The sequence below is a fragment of the Taurulus bubalis genome, assembly GCF_910589615.1.
Source record: "Taurulus bubalis genome assembly, chromosome: 3".
Lineage (NCBI taxonomy): Eukaryota > Metazoa > Chordata > Actinopteri > Perciformes > Cottidae > Taurulus > Taurulus bubalis.
The window spans coordinates 4,521,961-4,546,916 of NC_136591.1; the positions used below are offsets into that span (position 1 = coordinate 4,521,961).

The following is a 24,956-nucleotide window of genomic DNA, read 5'->3' on the forward strand; positions in this document are numbered from 1 at the left end:
ATGAATCCTGGATGACCGCCAGAGGCAGTGTTTTCACACTGGATATCTTCCGTCTTGCGCTTGCGCAGTTCGAGTACGTATACCAAAAAATGTGTGACCTCGGATGAGTCCCCAGCCGGGTATAACTTCCGGCCTCATCCTGAGATCCGCTAATTAGCCGGAGCGCTCCTCAGACCAATCGTGGGATCTGCTGCTGTCGGCAAATACTGTTAGTCGATCTCACCCGGGACGGGTACGCTGCCCGGCTCGACGGTCCGGATGCCGAGCGCACCGTTCCCTCCTACGAGGGTACAGCTTGTCGCAGCCTTTGGAGGGCGAGAGACCCGCGACTCCGACCGGAGGTCACAAGGCTAGCAGCGACGAGCTCTGTTTTCACAAGTTCAGCTTTAGCTGATGCTAACACGTTCGTTAGCCTGCGTAGCGAGAAGATGAAAAAGGACATGATCTCAGGATGAGGCCGGAAGTTATACCCGGCTGGGGACTCATCCGAGGTCACACGTGACATTTTTTGGTATACGTACTCGAACTGCGCAAGCGCAAGACGGAAGATATCCAGTGTGAAAACACACTGCGGTCAGTAAGGATGAAATAGAATGGAGTAACGGAAACTGGCAGACAAAAGGGACCAGAGCGAAACAAGGTATTAATAATAAGGGACACAAATGTTCTAGATGTGGCAGAGTGCATGCTAAAGAAGACAAATGTTCCGCACGTGATGCAAAATGCCACAAGTATAAGAAGCTAGGACATTTTGCAGCGGTATGCCGTTCGCGTGTGATCAACGAGGTCACTGCACCCTACGAGGGAGGAGATGGAAGACACATTCAATTCCTGGGGGAAATTACAGACATGGACGACTCAAACAAGGCATGGACGGTAAAACTGCTGGTGCAAGGAATTAAAATCTAATTTAAAATCGACACGGGCGGATTTAACCTCCCTCTTTCTAGTACCATTAAGGGGTCGGTGCCGACCCATGTCTTAAATCAGCTGTAAAATACACTAAAAACAATCCAATTTGTTTCTCATCTCTTAGTTACATTGTTGTATGTTTTAATATTTTTCTCTGGCCCTTTTCTTTGTCAGTATACCCCTCGATTTCAATTTTAAAAAATGGTAAAATGAACCTTAAGAGAATCACATAAATAATTAAAAAGTTGTTGTATTACCTGAATATGACTGAGGGGTATTAGAACACATCTCTTAAATGCATTTGTTTTATTTACGTTTTAATTTTAATATTAACTATCGTAACATCTATGGTGTTACGGGTCAATTTCGACCCATGTATATTTACTTAAAGAAAAAGTCTAAAAAGTCTAAAAAGTTTTTTTCAGCAATATAACTTTAATACAAACACAAAATGAAAAGCAGAACAAGTCATAACACAACATATTTGTGAACAGTCATTTGTATGGTCAAAAACCAGAGCATTTTATAATTTAGTAATTTTATTTTGTTGAAATAGAGGTTCCTGACAAAGTCAAAAAGCCTTGATGCAATAATCACATTTTATGTGGTTCTTTTTTGCATTTAAAACCTACAACGGAAGGTTAAGTGTCATTTCAGAAAAGACTTTTTACCTGCTGAGAAATAAGCCATGACTGAAAAGGTGTGTAACCAAATTAGTGTGACTACGGCAAGGCATGTGTCAGTACCTATTCTCTCTAAAATAAAAAAAGAACTGGACCACATGGTAGCCAGTGGTGTGATAGAGCCAATCAAGGAGCCCACGGAATGGTGTGCTCCGATGGTTGCTTGATAAACTGGAAAGATCTTGACACGGTTCCTATGAGGTGTCAGAGACTTTACTAGTATGATGCGTTAGAACCAGAGGTGTCAAAAGTATTCACATTCATTACTCAAGTAGAAGTATAGGTACTAGGGTTTAAAAATACTTCTGTAAAAGTTGAAGTATCAACTCAAGCTTTTTACTTAAGTAAAAGTGTAAAAGTACTGGTTTAAAAACTACTTAAAAGTATAAAAGTAAAAGTAATGTAAGGGGAATGTTTTTGTTCCATTAAGGACAAACTCTTAAGCCGCGTCTCAGGGGCCTATAGTGCACTAACCCACCTCCCCCAAAACAATAATTTTTATAAAGGCCATAATGTTTTAAAATGTTATGTTGAAAAATGTGGGATGCACTAGGCTACCCGTTTCAGCTGCATATATGCCCATTGAAAATGATCACATTTTATTACAATGCAAATACATTAAAGTACCATATGTGTACTACTGAGCATTAACATGCGTTTCATGGAGCGGAAGACATGATAACTAGTTGCCTATAAGTATTGTAATAGTCCAAAATAGGCGGCGACTCCGACACAAACACTTAAAGCTGTGGTTCTCAAACTTTTTCTGTAAATAACATAATTGTGTGACTCATCTGTGCTTTTATAAATAACAGAATAAAGACAATTGCAATCACTTTCAAGTAAATCAGATTGCCCCATCAGACAATGTTTTGTGCAAGTTCTATGTGTGCAAAAAATTACTCATATTTAGTTACTACTAAATAGCTTATTGTGGAAAACAATAAGCTTTTAATTTTTTTTGCCAAACAAAACAGATTGAGTGCAGATATGTGAGCCATCACGTTGTATCAGTATTACTGGCTGCAGTGACCTGCTTTCCTCGACACATATGTTATAAACGGGGTTGTAGATTTGATACGGCCTCTCTCAATTCATGCTCAATATTGAGCTTAGATCTGTTTTTTTATTTTGAGAAATGCAACAGCAGGAAAAGACAAGCTCACGGAGCTCACGGCGTCGCGTCAAATCGCGGATGCGCAAGCGTAACCTGTTAGCGGCGTACCGTAACCATTTACCCGAAAGTACAGGCATTTGTCCATGTATTTAATAATGACTTAGTTTTATATCCGTGTACTTTTGTAATATGTGAAGCCAGCAGCTCATTGTTGGTAAAAGACACGAGCACTTTGGCTCGTTTCACCTGGAGCAGGAGAGCTGCTCCGGGTTCAGAGAGCTGCTCCGGTGCGAGGAGAACTACGGTTGCTCCTCACATGAGAGCTGCTGTTGCATCTTCACCTTGGGAGAGTTTAAAACGCAGATATAGCGGTCTACTTTTCACGCGACATATTTTTCGACGCTCTCTGTCCGCTGGTGTGTGTGCTCAGCGCTCACCTGTGTGCGCGCGCACGTATCTGTTGGCAACGGGGCGGAGAGGTTTTTTGTGTGTGTGTGTGTTTTTGAAATACGACAAGCCGGAATGAAAACAAACCAAAATTAAATAGTAACGAGGCTATTTTTAAAATGTAGGGAGTAGAAAGTACAGATATTTGCGTGAAAATGTAAGGAGTAGAAGTAAAAAGTCGTCTGAAAAATAAGTACTCCAGTAAAGTATAGATACCTAAAATGTCTACTTAAGTAAGGTAACAAAGTATTTGTACTTCGTTACTTGACACCTCTGGTTAGAACCCTACAGCCGTGTATGTGCCCGGGGAAACAACTGATCATAGCAGATACACTGTCTAGACCAGTGGTTCTTAACCTTATTGGAGGTACTGAACCCTGCAAGCTTCATCAGTGCATTCACCGAACCCTTTGTAATTGAAAAATTAAAATATGATTTCTTCAAAACATAGGTATATATTGTATTAGTGCACAAAAAGGTATGGTACGATTTGGTGACACCAAAACGTTGAGAGCGTTGTTGTTCTGAAGAGTTGCTGTTGAACCTTGCTCTGCTGAAGGTCAATGATTTCGTCGAGGTATTCATCCTTGACATCTGCTGTCGCAACACTAAACGTGAATGGCTGTCTCACCCATGCTGGATATGACTCTTTGGTGGGGAAGTATCCGTCGAAAGACTTTGCGAGCTCATCTAAGTGCATGGCAATTGCTTGCTTCAGCTCCGCAGGTACAGAAATGTCTCCAATTCCAGACACGTCTTCGATCTTACTTACAGTCGTCCAGCAGGGAAAGTTTGTGAAGTTATCATTCTCTGTTCGTCGTTACCATGAAGGTAACTTTTTTTTTAAATGCCTTCAGGTTTTCTTCCACTTCGATGATGTTGACTACACCACCCTGCATCTGTCGATTGAGATGATGGAGAGCATCGAAAATATCGTTCATGTACGGCAAAATGAGAACGAACACGGAATTTTCGAAGCAATCTGCGTGACAATGTTGGTACTCTCGCAAAAACAGGGCTAATTCCACACGCATGTCAAAAACACGATTCAGCACCTTTCCCCGGGATAACCACCGAACATTAGAATGGTACAGAAGTACCTCAAATTCAGAGCCCATTTCCTTACACAACTCTTTGAAGATGTGGTGCTTCATAACATTATTGTGTACGTAGTTCACACATTCAACTACAATTGTGTATTCTGCCAAATTTAGAGGCACGGTTTTTGTTGCCAACGCATGCCTGTGCAGAACACAGTGCGTAACAATGATGTGTGGTGCATTGGATTTCACCAGCGCTCCAAAACCAGAGCGTCGTCCCAGCATGGCTGGAGCTCCGTCCGAACAAACTGCAGAAACCATATTCCACGAAAGGTTGTTGTCTCTGAAGAAGTCATCCACGAGTTTCTTCACATCGACTGCCTTGGTTGTTGTTGTAAGAGGCTTACAAAATATTCAATTCAATTCAGTTCATGTTATATAGCCCAACATCACAAATACAAGTTTGCCTCGGAGGGCTTTACAATCTGTACACATGACATCCCTATCCCGGGACCTCACATCGGATCAGGAAAAACTCCCCCAATAAAGATAGTAAAAACCCTTTCACAGGGAAAAAAAAGGGGAAGAAACCTAAGGGAGAGCAACAGAGGAGGATCCCTCTCCCCGGATGGACAGAAGCAATAGATGTCATGTGGCCAGAATGAATAACGTAACGGAGTTACAGCACATTCAATGAATGTGACAGAAATTATTCATGTAATGAGTTGTATGCATGGTCCATGATCCAGATAGCCACAGTCCATTAAGTAGAAGGAGGTAGAGAGGAGGGGCATCACAGGGGCAGTGGGAGGAGAAAGCAGGGCCATGGCAGCTGGCAGGACCGGCTCCAGGCCAGTTGCATCAGCAGGGCTATGGTTGCATCAGCAGGGCATCCAGGCAGCCACGAATCCATGGAAAAAGAAAGTAGAGTTAGTAATATGCATTGAAGAGACAATCATTTATCCAGAAGGAGAGAAAGAAGAGGTGAAGAGGAGGAGAGGAGGAGCGAAAGAGGAAGAGAAGGAGGGGAGGAGCTCAGTGTATCCTAAGATGTCCCCCAGCAGTCTAGGCCTATAGCAGCATATCTGGGGGCTGGACCAGGGCAAACCTGAGCCAGCCCTAACTATAAGCCTGAAACAGCCCTAACTATAAGCGCCATCAAAGAGGAAAGTCTTAAGTCTACTCTTAAATGAGGTGACCGTGCCTGCCCCCCGAACTGAAAGTGGAAGCTGATTCCACAGAAGAGGAGCCCGATAACTGAAAGCTCTAGCCCCCAACCTACTTTTTAACACTCTGGGAACCACAAGTAACCCTGCATTCAGTGAGCGTAATGCTCTCGTGGGGTAATATGGCACTATAAGGTCCTTAAGATATGATGGTGCATCACCAGTTAAGGCTTTGTAGGTAAGGAGAAGGATATATACAATCTTCCTTTATCACGTTGTCTTTCATATAGCGCACAAATACAACAAGCTGGCTTAGATTGCAAACGTCGGTGGTCTCGTCGAGTTGGAGGCCTAATGTTTATGTGATGAATATGTTCTTGTTGAAACAAAGCCAAAGTTTATGGGCTCAAGCCCCAGACATTTTTCTCAAAAATTCCAAATGTTTTGCATACCCATACTAAATACAGAATAGCTCCTCAACCAGAAGGGCGATTTGCATAATTTCAAAAGGTATAATATACAGAAAACACTTGTAAGACTAGTTAAGAGGTTCATATAGAAATATATGTGTTACGGGTATAATGGTTAAAAGTGTTCGAAAAAAAACAACTTCCAGGATGTGTTTTCGCTTTTTGATTATGGAATAGCACTATGTGTTAACAGTGTCTCTGCAAAATTTGACTTTGATTTAGTGAAGTTAAATATTTTTAGTCTTTCATTTAGTTCACATTTCGTGTAACGTAGGTTTAGGTCCCTGAAAGCAAAAATGCCCTAACTTTCTTCCTGGACCTTGGACGCCTCTGGTTCCACAACAAAGAGGCTTTGCTCAAGCAGACGCACCAATACATGACAAGCAAGGCCGTGTGGAATATGGTTTCAAACTTTAATAAGTCATATTTCAGTCTTTTGTCTGGAATGTGGTTGATATCTTGCTCAGGCTTTGTCTGACAGTGGTTTTGGTGGATTCTGTAGGTCGCAAGCTTTCCAGAAAGGTGCGGCAATCATGTGTGGCATCAAGCTAGGGATATGAAAAATTATATTTTCATAACTTGGGGAGCTCTCTCTCGAGTCACTTTCGAGTCCTTGAGTCATATTTATGGTTTATGTTAATATTTATGGTTGAATTGTGTTTTTTTGCTATGTCACATCAGTGGCTTTGGTATCGATTCATGGGAGTACGAGGACTTGGAGAGTGAGGAAGAGCTCCTGATGATGAATTCTGCCCTGCCGTTTATCAAGTTTAAAGTCCCATTAATACAAATATATACGTACATAATCAGTCAAGTTGTTGTCTTTTAATAGCTTTGCTTAGTAACACTGATATTCTGTGACTGTTCTTCCTTTTTGTGGGGTTCAGCATTGTGAGCGTTGTGTACATTATACAGCCCAAACATGAATGCTCTGCTATACCAAATTGTGAGAAAACGGAAAATCTAGAAACAAGTATTTCCTGTATTTTGTTACATTTTCTAGCGCCAGTATTTTGTATTTTATTTTAATACATTTATTTGAGGGGTATTTTGTATCAAAATACCTTTTGATGTATTTTTGCCATCTCTGCTGTGGTGATAATATAATATGGGAGGTCTTTATTGTGGCTGAGGCTCAGCGTGGTCGTCCTGCAACCACAAGATAGATGGTTCGATTCCTGGTCTCCGCATAGATCGTATGTGTCCTTGAGCAAGACACTGAACCTCCAGTTGCTCCCCGGGCGCTTCACCAACTGCTCCTAAATTGCTAATACTAAGGATTGGTTAAATGCAGAGACCAAATTTAATGTATATATGTAATATGACGGCTCTTTGATTATAACATATGCCACCCTGTTCACGGTAGACCTATCCATGTTTTTGATTGGGCATTTGCTCTCAGATTGAGAAACCCTGGGTTGATATCCATTGTATAGTTAAACCCAAATAACCAAAATATACCCTGGGTATGTTGAACCTTAGTAGTACAGAATGACTAATTTAATTAGTAACGTAATTTAAATTTTCTTAAGTTAAAAATGAAATTAAGATCTTTTGCCTTTCTGTGGGACACTTTTTTTAAATGTAATTATTTTGTAGCATTTTAATGGCATACTGTTCTATGATGTTTTAATTACATTATTTGTGACCTTTAAAGACTTTTTGTGACATGTAGTCTGATGTTGTATGATGTTTTTAATGAGTACAACATACTATTCAATTACATTTTCATGAGAGTTTAATAGAATACTATACCATGAATGTTTTAACATTTTAACGAGATACTATGACTTTTTACCTTTTTAAGACTTACTATACCGTGTCTATTGAAGTACTTTTTTTTATGACATATATTACTAAGACTTTGTTTAATGACATTTTAAAGACATACTATTCAATTACTTTTTCATGATACGCTATACTGCAGACCTTTTATAACATTTCAACTTTACTATGATGTTTTTGACATCTTAAGGACATACTTTTTGTAACTTTTTATAACATACTATGCTCACTTTAGCTGTTACTTTTGGGTTACTTTTTTATGATATACTATCACATTATTTTGAAATATTATACTATGTTTTTTTTTCTGTTTTGTGACATACGATCCTATGAATCTTTTTGTGCCGTACTATTACTTTTTAATGACATGTGTTGCGCACTTGGACACAGGAGATCCAGGCGTGCATGTTTTTTTTAAAGAATTTCTTTACTAACAGGAGCAACAGTACACGAACACACTGAAAAGTACAGAAACATACTGATCAGCTCCACACTACATACTTCATGCTATTCTAGACCAATCTGAATCAAACAGTTTCTTATACCTATATACACATATCAACTTATATTATCACTAACAATTTCATTCACACTGGCGACATTCTACACATTCACGTAACTGTCACTCACAGGCTACAGATGGTTACTACAGTTACTAGCTAGCTAAGCTAAGTGATTCATTATATTCCGGACACGTCATGACATTCAACTTCCAAACAGTTATGCCCATGTGTCGCTACTTTTATACTATTTAATCACTTTCACCCACCTGAAAAGTACAGAAACACACTGATCAGCTCCACACTATATACTTCATGCTATTCTAGACCAATCTGAATAGCGCGAGCGCAGCTTTTTCCCTCGCTTTTCCCCAAAGGACCCCTGAGCTGACCCATGACTTTGCCTGAACTTAAATCCATGTAACCAACATTAACCTCACATCATTCAAACCTCCGATAAACAGATAAACAAACAGATGCAAGGTGAACAAACAAAAATAATTAACAATCAATAAAAATAATAAACAAATGAGAATATGTATGATATATGTAAGATATGTAAGGGGGGTCATGTCCAGTTCTTATTACAGGTGCAATGGTAATGTGGGCCCCACACTTGCTATGATGTTTTCATCACTTTTCGTGACACACTTTAATGTGACTTTTGGAATTACATTTTCTGTAACACTACTATGACCTTTTTGTAATACACAACTGTCCAGTGACATTTTTTAGGACGTTTTTACAACATACTATACTTTTGCTTTTTTCATGACTGTTTTGATAACATATGACATATTACTTTTCATGACTTCTTTGTAATGTATTTTATAACTTTTCTGTGACCTTTTTTATAAAAAGGTTTATGATATGTTTTCTTATTGAATAAAGTTTGTCAACCACTGCTTTTGTGTCTGTATGAATACTGACAAAATAACTAATTTGTTTTGCTAACTAGCTAAAGTTAGCATTCTAACGCTAAATTAAGATTGTGATGAACATTACTTCACAATCTCAATCACATTTTCATCTCATTATCAGCATTATAATAATGTTAGCATATAAAAGCTATACCTCATTACAGCCTCACAGAGCTGCTAGCATGGCTGTAGACTACTGTGTGCAGTACATTGTGTTATTGTTGTAGTCTAAGCGACCTGATTCTCTCATCATTAACTAACTCATCCTCAAAATGACAAACATCAAAGCATACAGTAGACATGTCCAGGCATGTTTGTGTCTTTCACAATGCCAACAAACCAAATCAAACACACAGATGCATGACTAACTCCAGGTGACCACAACTCACTGTCTTTATAGCATCTTACCTAATGGGGCATGACAGTGGCTGAAACTTTACTTTGCAGAAGGACATTTGTATCGCCAAAACCAAAGGTGAGATTGCATTGAAGGACGAGAGTGGAGAAAGTACTGTATATGGAGGTGTGCTGATGGAAACAGTGAGGATAAAGCATTATTATTGCTACATCCTTGGATACTCCTCAATAAATCTAACCCGGTAATTATTATATTCCCCAAACGGCCTTGTGAATTGTTCCCTCTGTAAAGCAAGAGATGGATAAACTCAACAAGAAAACTGCCTTCATTCATTGCTTAAAATGACGCCGCAGAAGTAACCAAAGCCTTGACAACCCCCTGAAACCAGTGTAAGCCAGTGTGTTAATGTCATGCATCAGAGTTGTTAAGTCCAAGCACACGTCAAGGCTCAAGACATATCAGGATATTGTTTATACGAGGCAAATTATATCTTTCAGGTCTCTTGAATTCCAACTCTCAAGCCTTCCGTTCATGGTTCCATGGTTCCAAGGACCGCTGTCTTCTGTTGGAAAACCGAGGCACAGTCAAGAATGAGATAACACTTCAGACTTTCAATTCAGAAGTGCAGACTCGTAAATTATAGGTTGGCTCTTCGTCTTGGTTATATGGAGACTGTACGAGGTCAACTCATTGTTTGAAAGAGCTCAAAAGCGAATGTGTCATTAGTAATCAGCTGTGGTCACGTGGAAACGTGTTTTAAGTTGCTGTTTAATGTTACTGTAACAGGCGCATGTTCTTCTGACAGAACAATGTTCAATATAGCATGCATGTAAACGCAATGTTCCCATAGCCATGGATACATCCTTATGTATTATTTACAGATTTTCCATACCTTGTTTGTCCAATACACGGACATATACAATTCAGATTCAGTGTGACTGTGCTCAGGGAGAATAGCGGATGCTTGTTTGGACTACCAAACATCTCCATCATTCAAACAAGCTTTTGAATTATTTGTGTATTATTACTTGTGGTGGCTCCCCTGCATCAGTGCTAAGATGTATTTAGAGAAAAGAATGAATTAAGAATAAATAATGTATGTCATTGAAATTACCTTAACTGGATTACTTTTTTAAGAACAAGGTCCCCAGTATTTGTTAGGCTTACTTAACTTGGGAAGTTGACCATTAACTAGCCATTCTTTTTTTAGTGTATTGCCATTGTGCAGTGGGATTGTGTGTCTGATACAGCATCTGAGCTTACTGGTTCGTATTGTTAAGTAGCCTGATAGGAAACTGGAGTTGGGGATGTATCCAATGTATTCAATCTGTCCTCATTAGGCGCACGCAACATGCACCACACACACAGACACACACACACACACACACACACACACACACACACACACACACACACACACACACACACACACACACACACACACACACACACAGGTTTGAGAATCAGGTAACATCCCCTCAATTATTTAGCAGTCAGGAAGAGCGCCACAAAGCAGCAACCAGATTCCTCCACATCTTTGTATATTAATGATTAAGAGACAGTGACATGAGGAAAGAAGAGACAGGGGCGGAGGGAGAAGATGCTTGTCAGAGATTTGGGGTAAAGAATATTTGAATTTTGTGGTATGAATTAGCTGACAAATAATTGAGTAAGCACAACTGACATGCTATAGGTTACCAGACCTCACCATATCCATTTTGGTCCTTGTCCATACCACAAAACACACTACACATTGTAAATGAAATAATGAAAAGAAATTATTTTAATTACCAAATTTGCGATGTGATGATGTGTGCACTGCATCTTATAATGTAGTAAAACATGGCCACAGAGAGTTTACTTGTAAGCCTTAAAGCCCAGGGTTGCCTCCACCATTAGCATCCATTTATTCACTTTTCTGGAGGCAGAAATAATCCATATTTGGCTAAAATGGAGATATCACAGCTGAGCATGATAGGTTGAGACACAACTCAAGTAAACATGACATGTCAAAACACAGCTCTATTTTCGCCCTAGAAAATGTGTAATTGAGCAATAATTTTGCAAAAAAACTTGCCACGAAGACACATAACAACATGATAAGGTAGCAGTGAGACTTGGGGGTGGCTGTAGCTCAGCGGGTAGAGTGGGTTGCCCTCGAACCTCAAACTTGATGGTCCATTCTTGACTCCTACTGTATGTACGTAAGTTGAAGTGTCCTTCGATGAAACGCCCAACCCAGAGTTGCCCCCCAGACAATCGACAGCACCCCAATGCTCATAAATGGCTTAGAAAGGGTTGAATGCAGAGATCAAACTGCATGTATGTATACAACACTTCTAAGGAAGTTTAAAGTTCTGTTTTTACTTTGACTTTCAATGTTTGAACAAAAATGTAAGGACAATGAATACTATTAGAACCTTAATAATTAGTGTGCATTCTGCACTTCACATTGTGATGGGTGGTGATGAAAATGGAATTCCAGAGGAAGTCTTGCTATCTAAGGCTAAATTCAAATGGATGAGCTCAGAGTTGGAATGGTTGGCACTGCAGCATATAAAGAATGCACACTGGATGCTGTTTGTTTGGGAAGGAGACATATTGGTGAGCAAGGCCTGAATGGAATAAGTATAAGTTTAGCATCTTTTTGGAGCTGCCACTACACAAAATGTCTAAACATAACTGCAGCCCTATTTACTCAGTATTTAATACCATCCAGCCCTTATCCCTCTCCTCTTTTGCCCATATTTCAAAACAAGCCAGTATTTCTAAATTGCTAATCTGCTTTATAAATGTGACATTAAACTCAGTATTATCTTCCCTTCTCTTGTGTAACCTTTTTCTGGTCACTATCACTGTCTTTCTATTATGGGAGGACACGATAGTCCATGCTGTGTAGCTGGTTCTTGCTATCGGTCTTCCTCTGCAGAGCTGCAGGAAGCAGTGGCAGATTCAGGTCCGCCACCCGACGCTGGAGAGATGAACGTAACTGAACCGAGTTCCTCTTTGCTCCGGTCAGCCCTCCTCCTGCTGTGCTTCTCTCTCCTCCTCCTCCTCCTCCTGATGATGAAAGATCTCGCCTCTTGCCCTTCTCCTGCCTGAGACTCTTAATGACCAAAGTATGTTGTCTCTGTGAGGGGAAGGTGGGAGGTTTAGACCCATTCACCAGGAGTCCTGGGGGCCCGGGTTGGGTCAAACCTACCCATGTCATCTTCCTGCCTCGTCCATCTTTTAGCCCTACATTGCGCAGGCGGGGCAGTGGGGCAGAGGGTGACGTCTGTATCGTCTCTGTGGCACCCAGATGGTCTCTGTCTGAGGAGTGTGTAATGTGTGTGTCGGCCTCCAGGAGCATCCTGGGAGAAATGCCGTTCTTCTCTGAAGAATAGAACGTCTGCAGCTTCTCCAGACGCTCATTGATGCTCAGGTGATGAGAGTGGTCGTCTTGGTGGCGGTTGTCATGGAAGCACTTTGACCCAGGGTCTGCTGCCCCGTCTGATTGAGTTGTCCTGAGCAGATGTGTGTGTCGAATTGGCCTCAACGCGCTGCTGTCTCTGATTGACTCAGCGGGCAAGGGGACTTGGCAAGGGGCGGAGTCACAGAGTTGAGATGCAGAGCTTTTAGGAGGAGAAAGATGGACGAGTTCTCTGTCTCCGAACACAGACACTAGAGCACACAAACAAAGACACAGTAAAGTTTGTCACACACTATACTGTGGAGGTGTGCAGATTTTGTTTCTCTGTAAGCTGTAAATCCTCACCTTCGGGAAACAGGGTTTCTCTGGTGTCCAAGGTGATGGCAATCTCCTCATCAGTGGCCCCATCCTCTGTAGACTGAGGGGTGGGAGAGGCAGAGGGAAGACGAGGCGGTATTGAGGGGGAGGTAGAAGGAGGGAGCTGGGGTAGAGATGGAGAGAGGGGGCGATTCTCGACGTCCTCTTGGTGGTCTGGTCTGTACAGGTCCTCAGTTCTCTTCCTGTTGATCGGACACTCAGTTGTCTGTTGGGCTCTTAGAGGCTTGCTGGGCTTCTTCAATCTTTTTTCATTCGTCGGCTCATTCTAAAAACAAGTTGTGATTAGTTCATCAGTAGGCCCAAGATTATTTTCTACAAAAGAACAAAGACGTCTCATATCACCTCGTACAGCCACCACACTGCTTTACATTGACGGTTAACTTCAATTTGGTATTTGCTGCTGTTTTATTTTTATTTTACTTGGATGTTTTGTTTATTAAAACTGAATTTCTCTGCATCAGTGAGCCACGCCATTACACTGGTTTGCATCTTCTAGATTTGCCTGCTGAAAATAATACCCAACGAATGCACCATTTAGTCTTTGTTTTAGTAACATTTGCTAATCAGTTCCGGCTGTTCTGAGGAATTATAAATACGCCTTTTTATGAATCCAACTATATTTTTGACCCATATATATATATATTCAGAGGATCAATTGCACTACTGGTTTATTGACACAGTCAGAGTAGGAGAAGCCAGAAAGTATTGAGTGATGGACTAACTTCTTGTTGGTTATAGTCTACTTTGGGATCCCTTGACAATAAAAATACTTATCCCTTATTGGGTCCATGGCATGTTTTTTAACATATCTAAATGATCACTGTATTTATGTTTATGGTGTAATTGAAAAAATTACCTGTTGCTGAGTCTTTGATTCGGTAGTATGCCTCTCTCTCCATGTATTCTTGCTTGGAAGACTCCAGCCGTTGCTCTCTATTTTCTGCCGAATCAATAATTCTTAGCTGTTAGAATTTCACTGTATACATGAGAATGGTTGTAAAAAAAAAATGGAGGAACCTTGCTGGCCTTAGCTCCGTTCTGGTTCCTGCTGAGCTTGTTGAGCAGCAGGTGATAGGAGGCCATGATGGCAGAGGGTCGGTTGATGGTGAGTGTGTGTATGATCTCAGAGAGAGTGTAGCCCAACGTCTCGGTCATGTATGCCAGCACAGACGAGTTGAGATCCTCTGGACACAGTCTGGGACACAACCAGAGAGGGGAACAGTTACAAAGATAAACTTTGAAGAGTGAAGCAAATAACCTTTGGATCATTAAGGATGTGTTGAATAGAAGGACCAGTAACTGAAGGATTTTAGTTTGATGATCATCAACTGAGCCAAACAGACATGGAGCAGTTATTGCGTCATTTGTGATAAAAGTCATGCAAAAATACATAAAGCTGTAACCCTACTAACCACAAATATGTTGATTTTCTTCAAAAAATTGCATTGATTGAGTTATTTTTCCCACATTTTAATGTTTGCTGCAGAACTTTCCCCGAGGAGGGTGTGTCTTATACAAACGTACATCTTTTGGTTAGAAATAGATAAAAGTATATTTATTTCATCTGCATTCAAGAAATATGCTTGTTTTGCCCCAGGGTATGTTTGTAGTGTCAAAGTGTAGTCACGCAGTAAATCCCTTTACCTGTTTTTATGAGTGAGTGTGTGCACTGGTTTCTTGGCGTGTCCCTCGTTGATCCATCTCTCCTCCATTGCAGCTCTGACGCTAGGTCTCTTAGCAGGGTCGGGCTCCAGGAGGGACAACACAAACACCACAGCACCTGAAGATGAGCATCGATGAATCATTGATACGTTTGTTTTCTTCACTTTCAGAATTTAAAATGGTCTGATTACTGCATATGGTTTGGTGTACATGTCTGTTGCATCTATGCATGAACTCGGCAGAGAGGTACTATTCTTGCATGCATGGTCAAAAGGGGACAAAACTAAAAGAGCCAATGTTGCACAACTTCTTAAGACTGATGTGGCTCATTGTGACTTCACTCATACAGTGTCAGAGAGGACACCATGTAGAGAAGCAGGATATCCTGCCTGTGCTGTGCCATGGAGCTCCGCTGTGACAGCTAAGCACGGTTGATAGTTTGACTCCAAATGAGGATTCCTGATAAACTCGATGGTCTAGAGGAGCATGTGGATTCAGGATGGTTGCCACTTTCACAGATATGTAAGCCAAGATTGCACCATTCCATTCAGTCAAGGTCATTTAGTTTGTTACTGAATCAAATGCACTAATTGTTTTAATCTATAAACTGGTGAAATAATAGATATAGAAAAAACAATTATAGCAGAAAAACAAAAGAACGACCAAAACAATGGGGAAATGACAAGAAAACTAATGAATGAGCTAATGGAATAAACAGGCCAGCCTGACAAGAATTACTGTGGCAGAAGAAAAAGAGGACTGGCAAAGGTTTAGCAGAGTTTGAAAGAACAAAACATTCTCATTCAGAGGCAGGATGAAGTCTGAAAGTAGATGTGGATGTCTGTAGCAGTGATGCAGCCACTAATGCCATCTAGTCCCAGCTTCAGAACTTTAAGAGCCGTGCTGCTTTCCCCCAGAGTAACAGGAGCTATGTTTGTGTGCGGTGACATGCAACATGACAGTGTAATGGAGTGACTATGTGTGACCAAAATAAAGAAGAGATAATAGGGCCAAGACTCGCATTGCTTGCAAGTAGGTCTTTTAATCATATGTTGCTGAAGAAATGTCACTCTTCAAACGTCTTCATGCCATCTTTTTCAGCGACGAAGCCACTGAAATGTGTGAGTTACCTTTGCTGATGTCACTGGGGATGCTGCTGATCTCTCCGTTGACCATCTTCTGGTGCAGCTGCTTGATGTTGAAAGGCTCGACAGTGAAGGGCAGAGTTCCTGTCAGCATGGCAAACATGCTCACACCCCTGCTCACAAGCAACGTGGAGAAACAGAAACACTATTACAATATGCATACAATATATAGATGAGTGTATGTCATTTGTTTCAATCAGTAACACAAATGCCTCCTCAACAGACACACATTTGTATCACTTACACGGACCAGACGTCCACTTTGGGGCCGTACTTCCTGTGAGCTAACAGCTCAGGGGCCGCGTAGGCAGGACTTCCACACTGGGTGTTTAGGAGCTCCAGAGACAAAGATTCAGCCTTCAGAGTGTTACTCAGGCCAAAGTCTGTTTGAAACATCAGCATTTTAACAGAGGAGTACACGCACAGATGAACAGACAGGTTCTGCCAGGGTGATCTGTCCAACATCAGTATACTGTCAGATGTCATTGCAAAAGGCAAGAATATCAACATACCCACAATCTTTATGTTGTTATGTTCATCCAGCAGAAAGTTTTCAATTTTTAAGTCTCTGCAGAAGAAAAGGAGAGAGAGCTGTTTGGTCACAAATAAATGGGTGGTGCACTCTCGTATTTTCATGAGCTCTGTCCTTAATCCTACTGGCATTTTTAAAGGGATGTGTTCCTTGTTTTGGAGCACTTCAATTGATGACTATGGTGGTTGTTTAATTTAAGAAGTCCTCCAGTGACTTTAGCCTTTCTAAGCTTTTTTTGTTTAGTTATGGGCAACCACCTGAAATGGGACCAGACTAGACCACAGAACATAAGTAAACCCAAGCTAAATGTGGGTTGGGTAGAGCTCAACATGAACAGCAAGTCGTGATTTGAAAGATACGTTTGTTTTAGACTCCTAACAACCTTCACCCATCATGATCTTCAAGTCAAGCCAAATTGAAATCGGGCCAAGGTGAAGCTCCTCTTTACTTACTTGCTTACTTCTCTGTCACATTACTGTGGATGTGTTCACCTGGGAAAGTTGCCTCACTCTCCTTAAAGTACCCCAGCCTCAACACCAACCACACCGCCTGCTCTGAAACTACGCAGCTAAATGAAAATCTGTGGTTTGGAGAGAGGGATCCCCTATAAACTATAGCCTGGGAATCAGCCATGTTCCTTTCATCTGCCTTCAACCCGAATAAAGTTCAAAGAGGGAAAACGGGCAAGAAAGAGCGAGAGCAGACGTTGTCATAAAGGAGAAAATGTATGTGGTAAACCTACTGGATGTGGGTGGTAGGAGGTGCATTTAAGTGCAAATTTTCCATTTATTTCCAGTCTAATCATCTGTGTGGGACTGTGGTGGAGTGTGAGTGCAAAGGAGTGTGTGCGAGTGTGTGTGTGTGTGTGCGTGTGTGTGTGTGACAGGAGAGAGGTGCTGTTGAATGGTTGAGAGTGCCATCGTTGAGGGACTTCATTAGAGAGGAAGTCCATGATGTTGTGATGATGTGTGAATCATGGCGCCGGCGCAGGATGATGAGGTCATTGCCTGGTAATCACATTCCCACCTTCAGAGGAGCCAAGGTCTTAAAGCAAAGCCCAGCGCAGTGCATATTGTATGTGGTTGCAGCGTAACTGTGTGTGTGAGAGTATTGGGTCTCAAACACCTACACATACTAAAATACCTCTAAAATAACACTCTTAGCTCCCACAATGTGCTGTGCCATGCACTGTCTTTCTCTGTCGACTGTCAATGCCCTGCAAACTAGTGTGTGTGTGTGTGTGTGTGTGTGTGTGTGTGTGTGTGTGTGTGTGTGTGTGTGTGTTGGGAGCCAAACACATTTAAGTGTCTTTCTTAATTTTGCTTAACTTTGTCAAATCTCTAATTGGGTCCATTTGGAAGGTAAGATGAACATGTGTAGAACATGTATAGTCTGACTGAGCTCCAGGAGCATTGGCTTTGGCCATTGCATGCCAAAAGATGTCCAGATGTCCATTGTTTCAACAGCATGAGTCAATTCATACTGAAAAATATACATTAATGATGTTTATATCAGAACTTGTAAATGGTAGATGGTTTGGATCACTGATTATTAATCGGAATTACCATCTATTTCTTGTCTCTTAACTGATTGATCATTTTAGCACAACTACTCCGCCTGGATGATGGTAAACAAACACTATCGACATGCCCAACACATAGCAAGTCATCCAAAGACCAAAACCTGATCGGCACTTGTCTCCTGATTAAAGGTTTGTTCCAGTACTCACTTCAAAGAGCCACAGGACTGAACATGGATGCTGTATATCTCTAACAATTATTCATTAATTTTTTTTTTTTTAATTATTTTATTTAAGGTCTCATGAACAAAAAAATGTGGACTTTTTAAAAAAAAAATAATGACACAAATCATCACAAAGGAGACCAAATAAAAAAAAGGACAACTCCTGACTGCAAAGAGCATGAGGCAGACGTCTCTGATACATAAGGAACTGCACATTGTGTCTGTCACCTGTGTACAATGCCGTGTTTATGCAGGTGTTCCACCGCAGACAGGATCTGACGAGTGTAGCGCCGCACTTCCCTCTCCTCCAGCCTCTTCCTCTCACAGATCCGGTCCATCAGGTCTCCTCCAGCACAAAGCTCCATGGCCATGTAGTAGCTGTTCTCTGTCTCCAACGTCTGACACACAGTTATTCAGGTGCATATTAATTAGATGTGTCTTATTCAACAGTGGCAGATATATAATAACCTTTGAATTATACTTTATAGGTGTAATGTTGTAAGCATATGCAACTAACAGATATTAATGAGTTCATGTTTTTGTTTGTCTACCTCCAGCAGGACTACGATGTGAGGATGTCGGACCATCTGATGAATTCGGGGTTCTCTCTTCATGTTCTTCAGCACATATGAGTCTTGCCGCGCTTTCTTCTTATCAATCACCTTAATGGCCACCTAAACACAGACATGTGCACAAGGGTAAAAGTTATGTTTTTGGAACTTTAATTTATCAAAGGAAAGGATTTGTTTCTTTTTATCAAAAGTCTGCTTCCAAATTGGGTACTACTTGTACCCAAACTACTTGAACAGAATGTCACATTATCTCCAGGAGATGATTGGAATAAACATATATCCTCTATTACTGATAGATGTTCCAGAAGTTGTGGCGCTCAAGGGAACTAGAACAATAATTGTGTGGGAGGTAGGATATTTTGTTGATGATGATTCAAGAGCACATAGAAGCAGCCGGAGTCTGAGGAGACTGGGCCGACTGTGGCTCAGCGGTAGAGCAGGGTCGTCCTTCAATCAGAGGATCGGTGGTGCGATCCCCGGCTCTGCTAGTCCATGTCGTTATGTCCTTCGGCAAAACACTTAACCCCAAATTGCTTCTGTAGCCGTGCTTACGGTGTGTGAAATGTTAGTTAGTCCTGATGGGCAGGTGGCACCTTGCATGATAGCTCCTCCCATCAGTGTGTGAATGATGACGTGTAGCGTTAAAGAGCTTTGATTGGTCGGAAGACTAGAAAGGAGATATACAAGTAGAGTCCAGTAGGCCAATCAGTTTGAGCAGAAGCGGGACTATTTGACTTTAGGACAGGGTTTTGAGTGAAATCATTATAAAATCTGAAGTGAAATCTATAAACCATGCTCTAAAATTAAAAGAGCACCCTATTGATGCTTCATATAAAATACAATGCTGGAAAATAATAATTTCTGAATCTAACTGAACTGTCATATAATAGGTCTGTGTCTTGGCAAGAATCTGGCGATACGATGCTAACACATTCTCAACCCAATGCATCAAATACAGACGTGATCCGAAGATTCAAATGACGCTCTTGGTAACTCTCTAGCATCAGTTTTGTACATGTCCGTTCACAGGAAGCTAGGTTTAAGCCACAAAACCACTTAGTTAGGATTAGTAAAAGATAGTGGTTGAATTGACTGACCTCTCACAAGAGTCAGGTTTGTACTTTTACTTTAGTTTCACACACGGGACTCAAACTGCATCTCCTGGATAAAAGTCTGGCGTTTGTTTGGCCCATCCCCCACTATATAGTGTCCCTGAGCGTGATGAGGACGCCGCTGTGCTTACATTGGAGTTAGTTGCAAGCCTGGGGCCATGAGAGAATGAGGAGTAGTGACCAAGCTATGTGCCAATGCATTGGAAGTGAGAACAGCTGTATGATACAGTAGCATTCTAATGTCATATATTGCAATACTTAGCAAGGTGATATATTATGTTTATTTGAGCCTATGTCTGCAACAAATCTTTGCATGTAAACTATTAAATACAAATCTAAAGTGTTTTTGAGAATCACAAAACTGATACTCAATGTTATCAATATCTTCTCACACCTATCAAATAATAAGGAAGTCAACTTGTATTACATTTATTAAGCCTTCAACCAATTTCTCATCAATGATGATGATGAAAAGCACCTGGCCTGGACAGATAATACAATTATAAAGTTAATATATATATGGATAATTATTATTATTATATCATTATTATTATAATACATATTAGTATACTGCTTGTTCAGATGACAGTAGTTTGTCGATAACTAATCAGCAGTGTTTTTCAAACTTTTTTGAGCACATTCTCTACAATAAAAAAATCCTGCGAGATGCAAACAACCGAAAAAGTTACAAAATGGCACATTGTAGCATCACACAGCATATCTGGTAGCTAATTATTGTTAATGTCACATTGTAGCATCATACAGCATATATGGTAGGTAATTATTGCACTACCTACTGGGATGACTTACCTTTAGAGGCTGTTCCCAACAACAGAACCATAAATACAAGATCTAAATAACATGTATGGTTTCTGTGCGATGGTGGTTACAGGACATTTACCTCTGCAAGAAGTTAGTCACAGCCTGTTTAGGTTAGGTTACAGACTCTGTCAGGTCTCATCCTACCCACTAGCCCTTCATAAGATGTACATGCCCTGCACACTTTGTTCGTCCTCCTGCAGACTGAATTGTACTCTATGATGAGTGAACCTTGTCTGTGCAGAAAATAAAGATCTTTAAGACAAGTTCTGTTACACTGTATTCTTTACTTCAGTAATACAAGACTCATCAGGAGTGGGAAAAGGATTGTTCCACGACAACCTCCACAGATCTTGTACCTGCAGAGGATAACAAGGGTCAAGAGGAGCAAACACCACTGGAGCTGGTTTTGGTCATCACTATGGCAACCAGGTCAGGTGAGCCGGGGTCAGGAACTCAGCAACCAGGGAAAGAAAGTGATACATACATGTACACACACATGCCCTGCCTTCACTTGGGGGGTCATCAATACGGCCCCTGCAGTTTAGAGCCGGAACATTTTAGAACAAATCTAAACTATTTATAGCACAAATTAGCTTTTTTAAACCAGAAGAATACTATTACGGAACAAACATTATAACGGCTACCTTTGTTATCCCGTTTACATGGTATTTTATTTTTGCACATGCGTCATGAATGACCTTTTTTCGGTTTCATAGAAGTCCAGATATATTTAATAGAAACAGATCCATTTCATACCTCTTTAAATCTATTAAGCAAAGGTTTTGTTCCTGTAAGATCCCCTCAAGAGTCATACTTGTGAAAAAAGTAATTAGAGATGGGTCTGACTGTGTGCATAATAATCAGTGACAAGTTTTAGCTGTAATAATCTTCTATGTGTGAAGTCTCTTCACTTTTATTCTCAAGCACCGACCTTTTCCCCCGTGCTGATGTGCAGCCCCTCCATCACTTTGGCAAACGATCCCTTGTTGATCATTTTCCCCACCAGATAGGTTCCCACCCGTTTGGAGTGGGGGAAGCTCCGCAGAAGCTCCCTGGGGACCTTCAGAGATGGCAAGGGAAGCTGCTCCCGGCCCGGCCCAGAGGCGTCCCACTGAGACCCATGGCACTCTCCTTCGCCCCCTCCCTCTGCCACCATGTCCTCCGGAGTGGGCTTCAATGCTGCAGCTGGCATCCCGGACAGGGCCAGCATGTGGCTGCCTCTCACACACACATACCATATAATCCCAAAGCAGGACAGTCCACATAGAACATACTAACACACACACACACACACACACACACTGATTGATTGAGGAAAGGAGAAAGCTTCCTAAAAATCCTTGGATGCAGATTTGTTATCCTTCCAATCTCAGGTAAGTAAATCTATATCCTTTCGTCGAGTGATGGAAGACTCCTCTTTCTGTCTCTCTTCGAATCAAACTGTGCAAAATGCACCACTGGCTTCTCTCCCGTTCTCTCACTCTGTGTCTCTCTGCCCGTTAGTGGATGATTAACTGTGCTCTTAGGTCAGCTCCAGTAATGAGGAGGACATTCTACACCGTAATTATACCCCTCCCCCCCCACACACACACATCCTCACACAACAGTACACCTAGTACATTTCTGTGTACAGTAAGTCTTACTTTATTTCCTGGGGTTCTCCTTTGAAATCTTATTTTCTAATTCTGTTCTTTTCAGTTTCTTATCCAGACACTCAGGTCATTTTCTTCACTGTGTGGTGAGATCAGGGTAGTTATGACACACTCATCAGAGAGGAGGACAGGAGACATTAAATACTACAACCAGCCACCGTTAGCATCACACAAAGACTGGAAACAGCTGACCCCGTCTAAAATCACAAATTGTCGTTTTGCTGGGATCAAACAAACATGAATTAGCATTTTAATTAGTGAGCCGTAGAAGGGCTGGCAGGAGGATTCGGTTACATTTTCACAAAGGTATAATAGCGGTTTCCCTTTGTTTCCAGTCTTCATGCTAATGTTAAAATAACTGTCTGCTCCTTGTTACTTCATATTCACTGTCCAGACATAAGAATGCTATACATTTTCTCATCTAATACTCAGCAAGAAAGTGTATACAAGCACAATGTAAAACTATTAATCAAGTAAATATATACAATAGTGTATATATTTATTTCAAAGGGAGTTTTGAATGGGTTGCATTAGATTGTGGGAACAAAAAATTCATATTGAAATTAAATCCATATCCATTAATATCCATAATCCATCCCGTTACCTTTACTAATTGAATTGTTGGCCTAAGCAAGATACTAATATGTACTTGTGTTTGGTCTGGAGAGGTCAGGATTGGCACACCTGCAGCTGGTGAGTATTCATTGTGTTTCTTAGCATCGGTTCAGTAGGGCAGATATCTGCTGGCTTTTTACCATGAAATCTGCTTCAAAGCCTGTTATTGTTTAGTGTGGTTATGGTCTCCATGGTTTTTGGTGAGTTTACATGATTGCGTCAAGTAAAAGCAAAACTGGTGTAGCGGACATCCAACGAGAGATTATAAAACTGAAATGTCCCAATTGATAACTCAATCGAAAGACCCAATCTGAACTAATAAAGTTTTTCAGGAATCTCATAGGGAAAATAAATGTTATGCAACTCTGACATAATCCACATCTATCAGACCAATAGAAAGGGGTGTTCTTAATAAGAAAAGAAAAGATGTGCAAGGGTGTTTGAAATAGTCCTGGTCAAGAGTCAATGGGGTGCGGGCTTTGTTGATGAACCTGACTGCAGCTGGAAAGAAACTGTTCTTGTGGCTTGAGGTCTTGGTCCTTGTAGTATCTTGACTTCCGGTTCAAGGAAGTGTCGCTTGTGGATGATGTCATCCAGGTCAAAGTTTCAGATTAGAATAATAAAGATGGACGCAGACCGCACCGTATATGGTCACACGAGTACAGAGTGTTTTACTTAGACAATTGAATGTCAGTACACACACGTAAATATTACATGGTGTCAGAATAGCTTGCTTCTCATCGAACCTGACGACGGAAGATGGAGAACGCAGGTGTCCCCACGCCACGGATGAATTGGGATTCATCTAACCTGCCCGACGCATGGAGAAAGTTTCGCCAACATGTGGAGCTAATGTTCTCCGGCCTGCTAAGCGCTAAAGAGGAGGAAGAAAAGTGCAGTTATCTACTCCTATGGATCGGCGAGAAAGGCAGAGATGTATATAATACATGGACCCTCACGGCAGATGAGAGAAAGGTTCTCCAAACGTACTATGGGAAGTTTGAAGCATATGTAACGCCCAAAGCTAACCCCATTTTCGCGCGATATAAATTCCATGAAAAGATAAACGCCGCATCCCATATGCCCTGCGTAACCGACTCAAGGATGAGCTTGATGATATGGAAAAAAATGACATAATCCAAAAGGTCACAGAGCCGACTGAGTGGGTAAATGCACTAGTGGCAGTGAAAAAACCTAAAACAGGAAAGCTTAGGGTCTGTATCCCCGCGCCCTAAACAAAGCTATCCAGAGACCCCACTATCCACTTCCCACTCTAGATGATGTCACACCAAGACTAGCCGGAGCACAGTACTTCAGTGTACTAGACGCTAGATCTGGATACTGGACGATAAAACTCAGCCAGGAATCATCCATGCTGACCACGTTCAGCACCATCTATGGCAGATATCGGTTCAACAGGCTCCCGTTTGGAATCATTTCTGCACAGGATGAGTTCCAGAGAGTTGATGAGGCCTACGAGGGGCTTCAGGGTGTTGCAGCCATAGTGGATGACATCTGGTGTATGGCCGCACTAAAGAGGATCACGATGCCAACCTGCGCGCCATGCTGGAGAGAACCAGAGAGAAAGGAATAAAGCTCAACAAAGACAAAAGCATCATCTGCGTAACTGAGGTGAGCTACTTTGGACATAAACTGACAAGAGAAGGCATCAAGCCCCACCCCAACAAAGTCAAAGCAATCAAAGAAATGACTCCCCCATGCAGCAAAGCAGAGCTGCAGACCATACTGGGCATGGTCACCTACCTTTCCAAGTTTGCACCCAGACTTTCAGAGACAGTTGCCCCGCTCAGACAACTGCTGAAAGAGAACAGTGAGTTCATGTGGGACTCAAACCAAGACGTTGCATTCCAGCAAATGAAAGACTTACTAACACAGGAGCCCCGCCCAGTGCT

General features: G+C 41.4%; 1 protein-coding gene across 1 annotated transcript; it reads right to left on the reverse strand.

The window, feature by feature from the left end:
- Positions 1 to 12,264: 12,264 nt before the first annotated feature.
- On the reverse strand, positions 12,265 to 21,968 carry LOC306733874 (hormonally up-regulated neu tumor-associated kinase; the record flags this gene model as incomplete). Its single annotated transcript, XM_079215184.1, has 10 exons — positions 12,265 to 13,061; positions 13,156 to 13,228; positions 14,206 to 14,383; positions 14,833 to 14,968; positions 15,981 to 16,108; positions 16,240 to 16,378; positions 16,508 to 16,563; positions 18,499 to 18,668; positions 18,822 to 18,944; positions 21,708 to 21,968. 10 exons carry the CDS (start codon positions 21,966 to 21,968, stop codon positions 12,265 to 12,267), a joined length of 2,061 nt encoding a protein of 686 aa, XP_079071310.1.
- Positions 21,969 to 24,956: the final 2,988 nt, after the last annotated feature.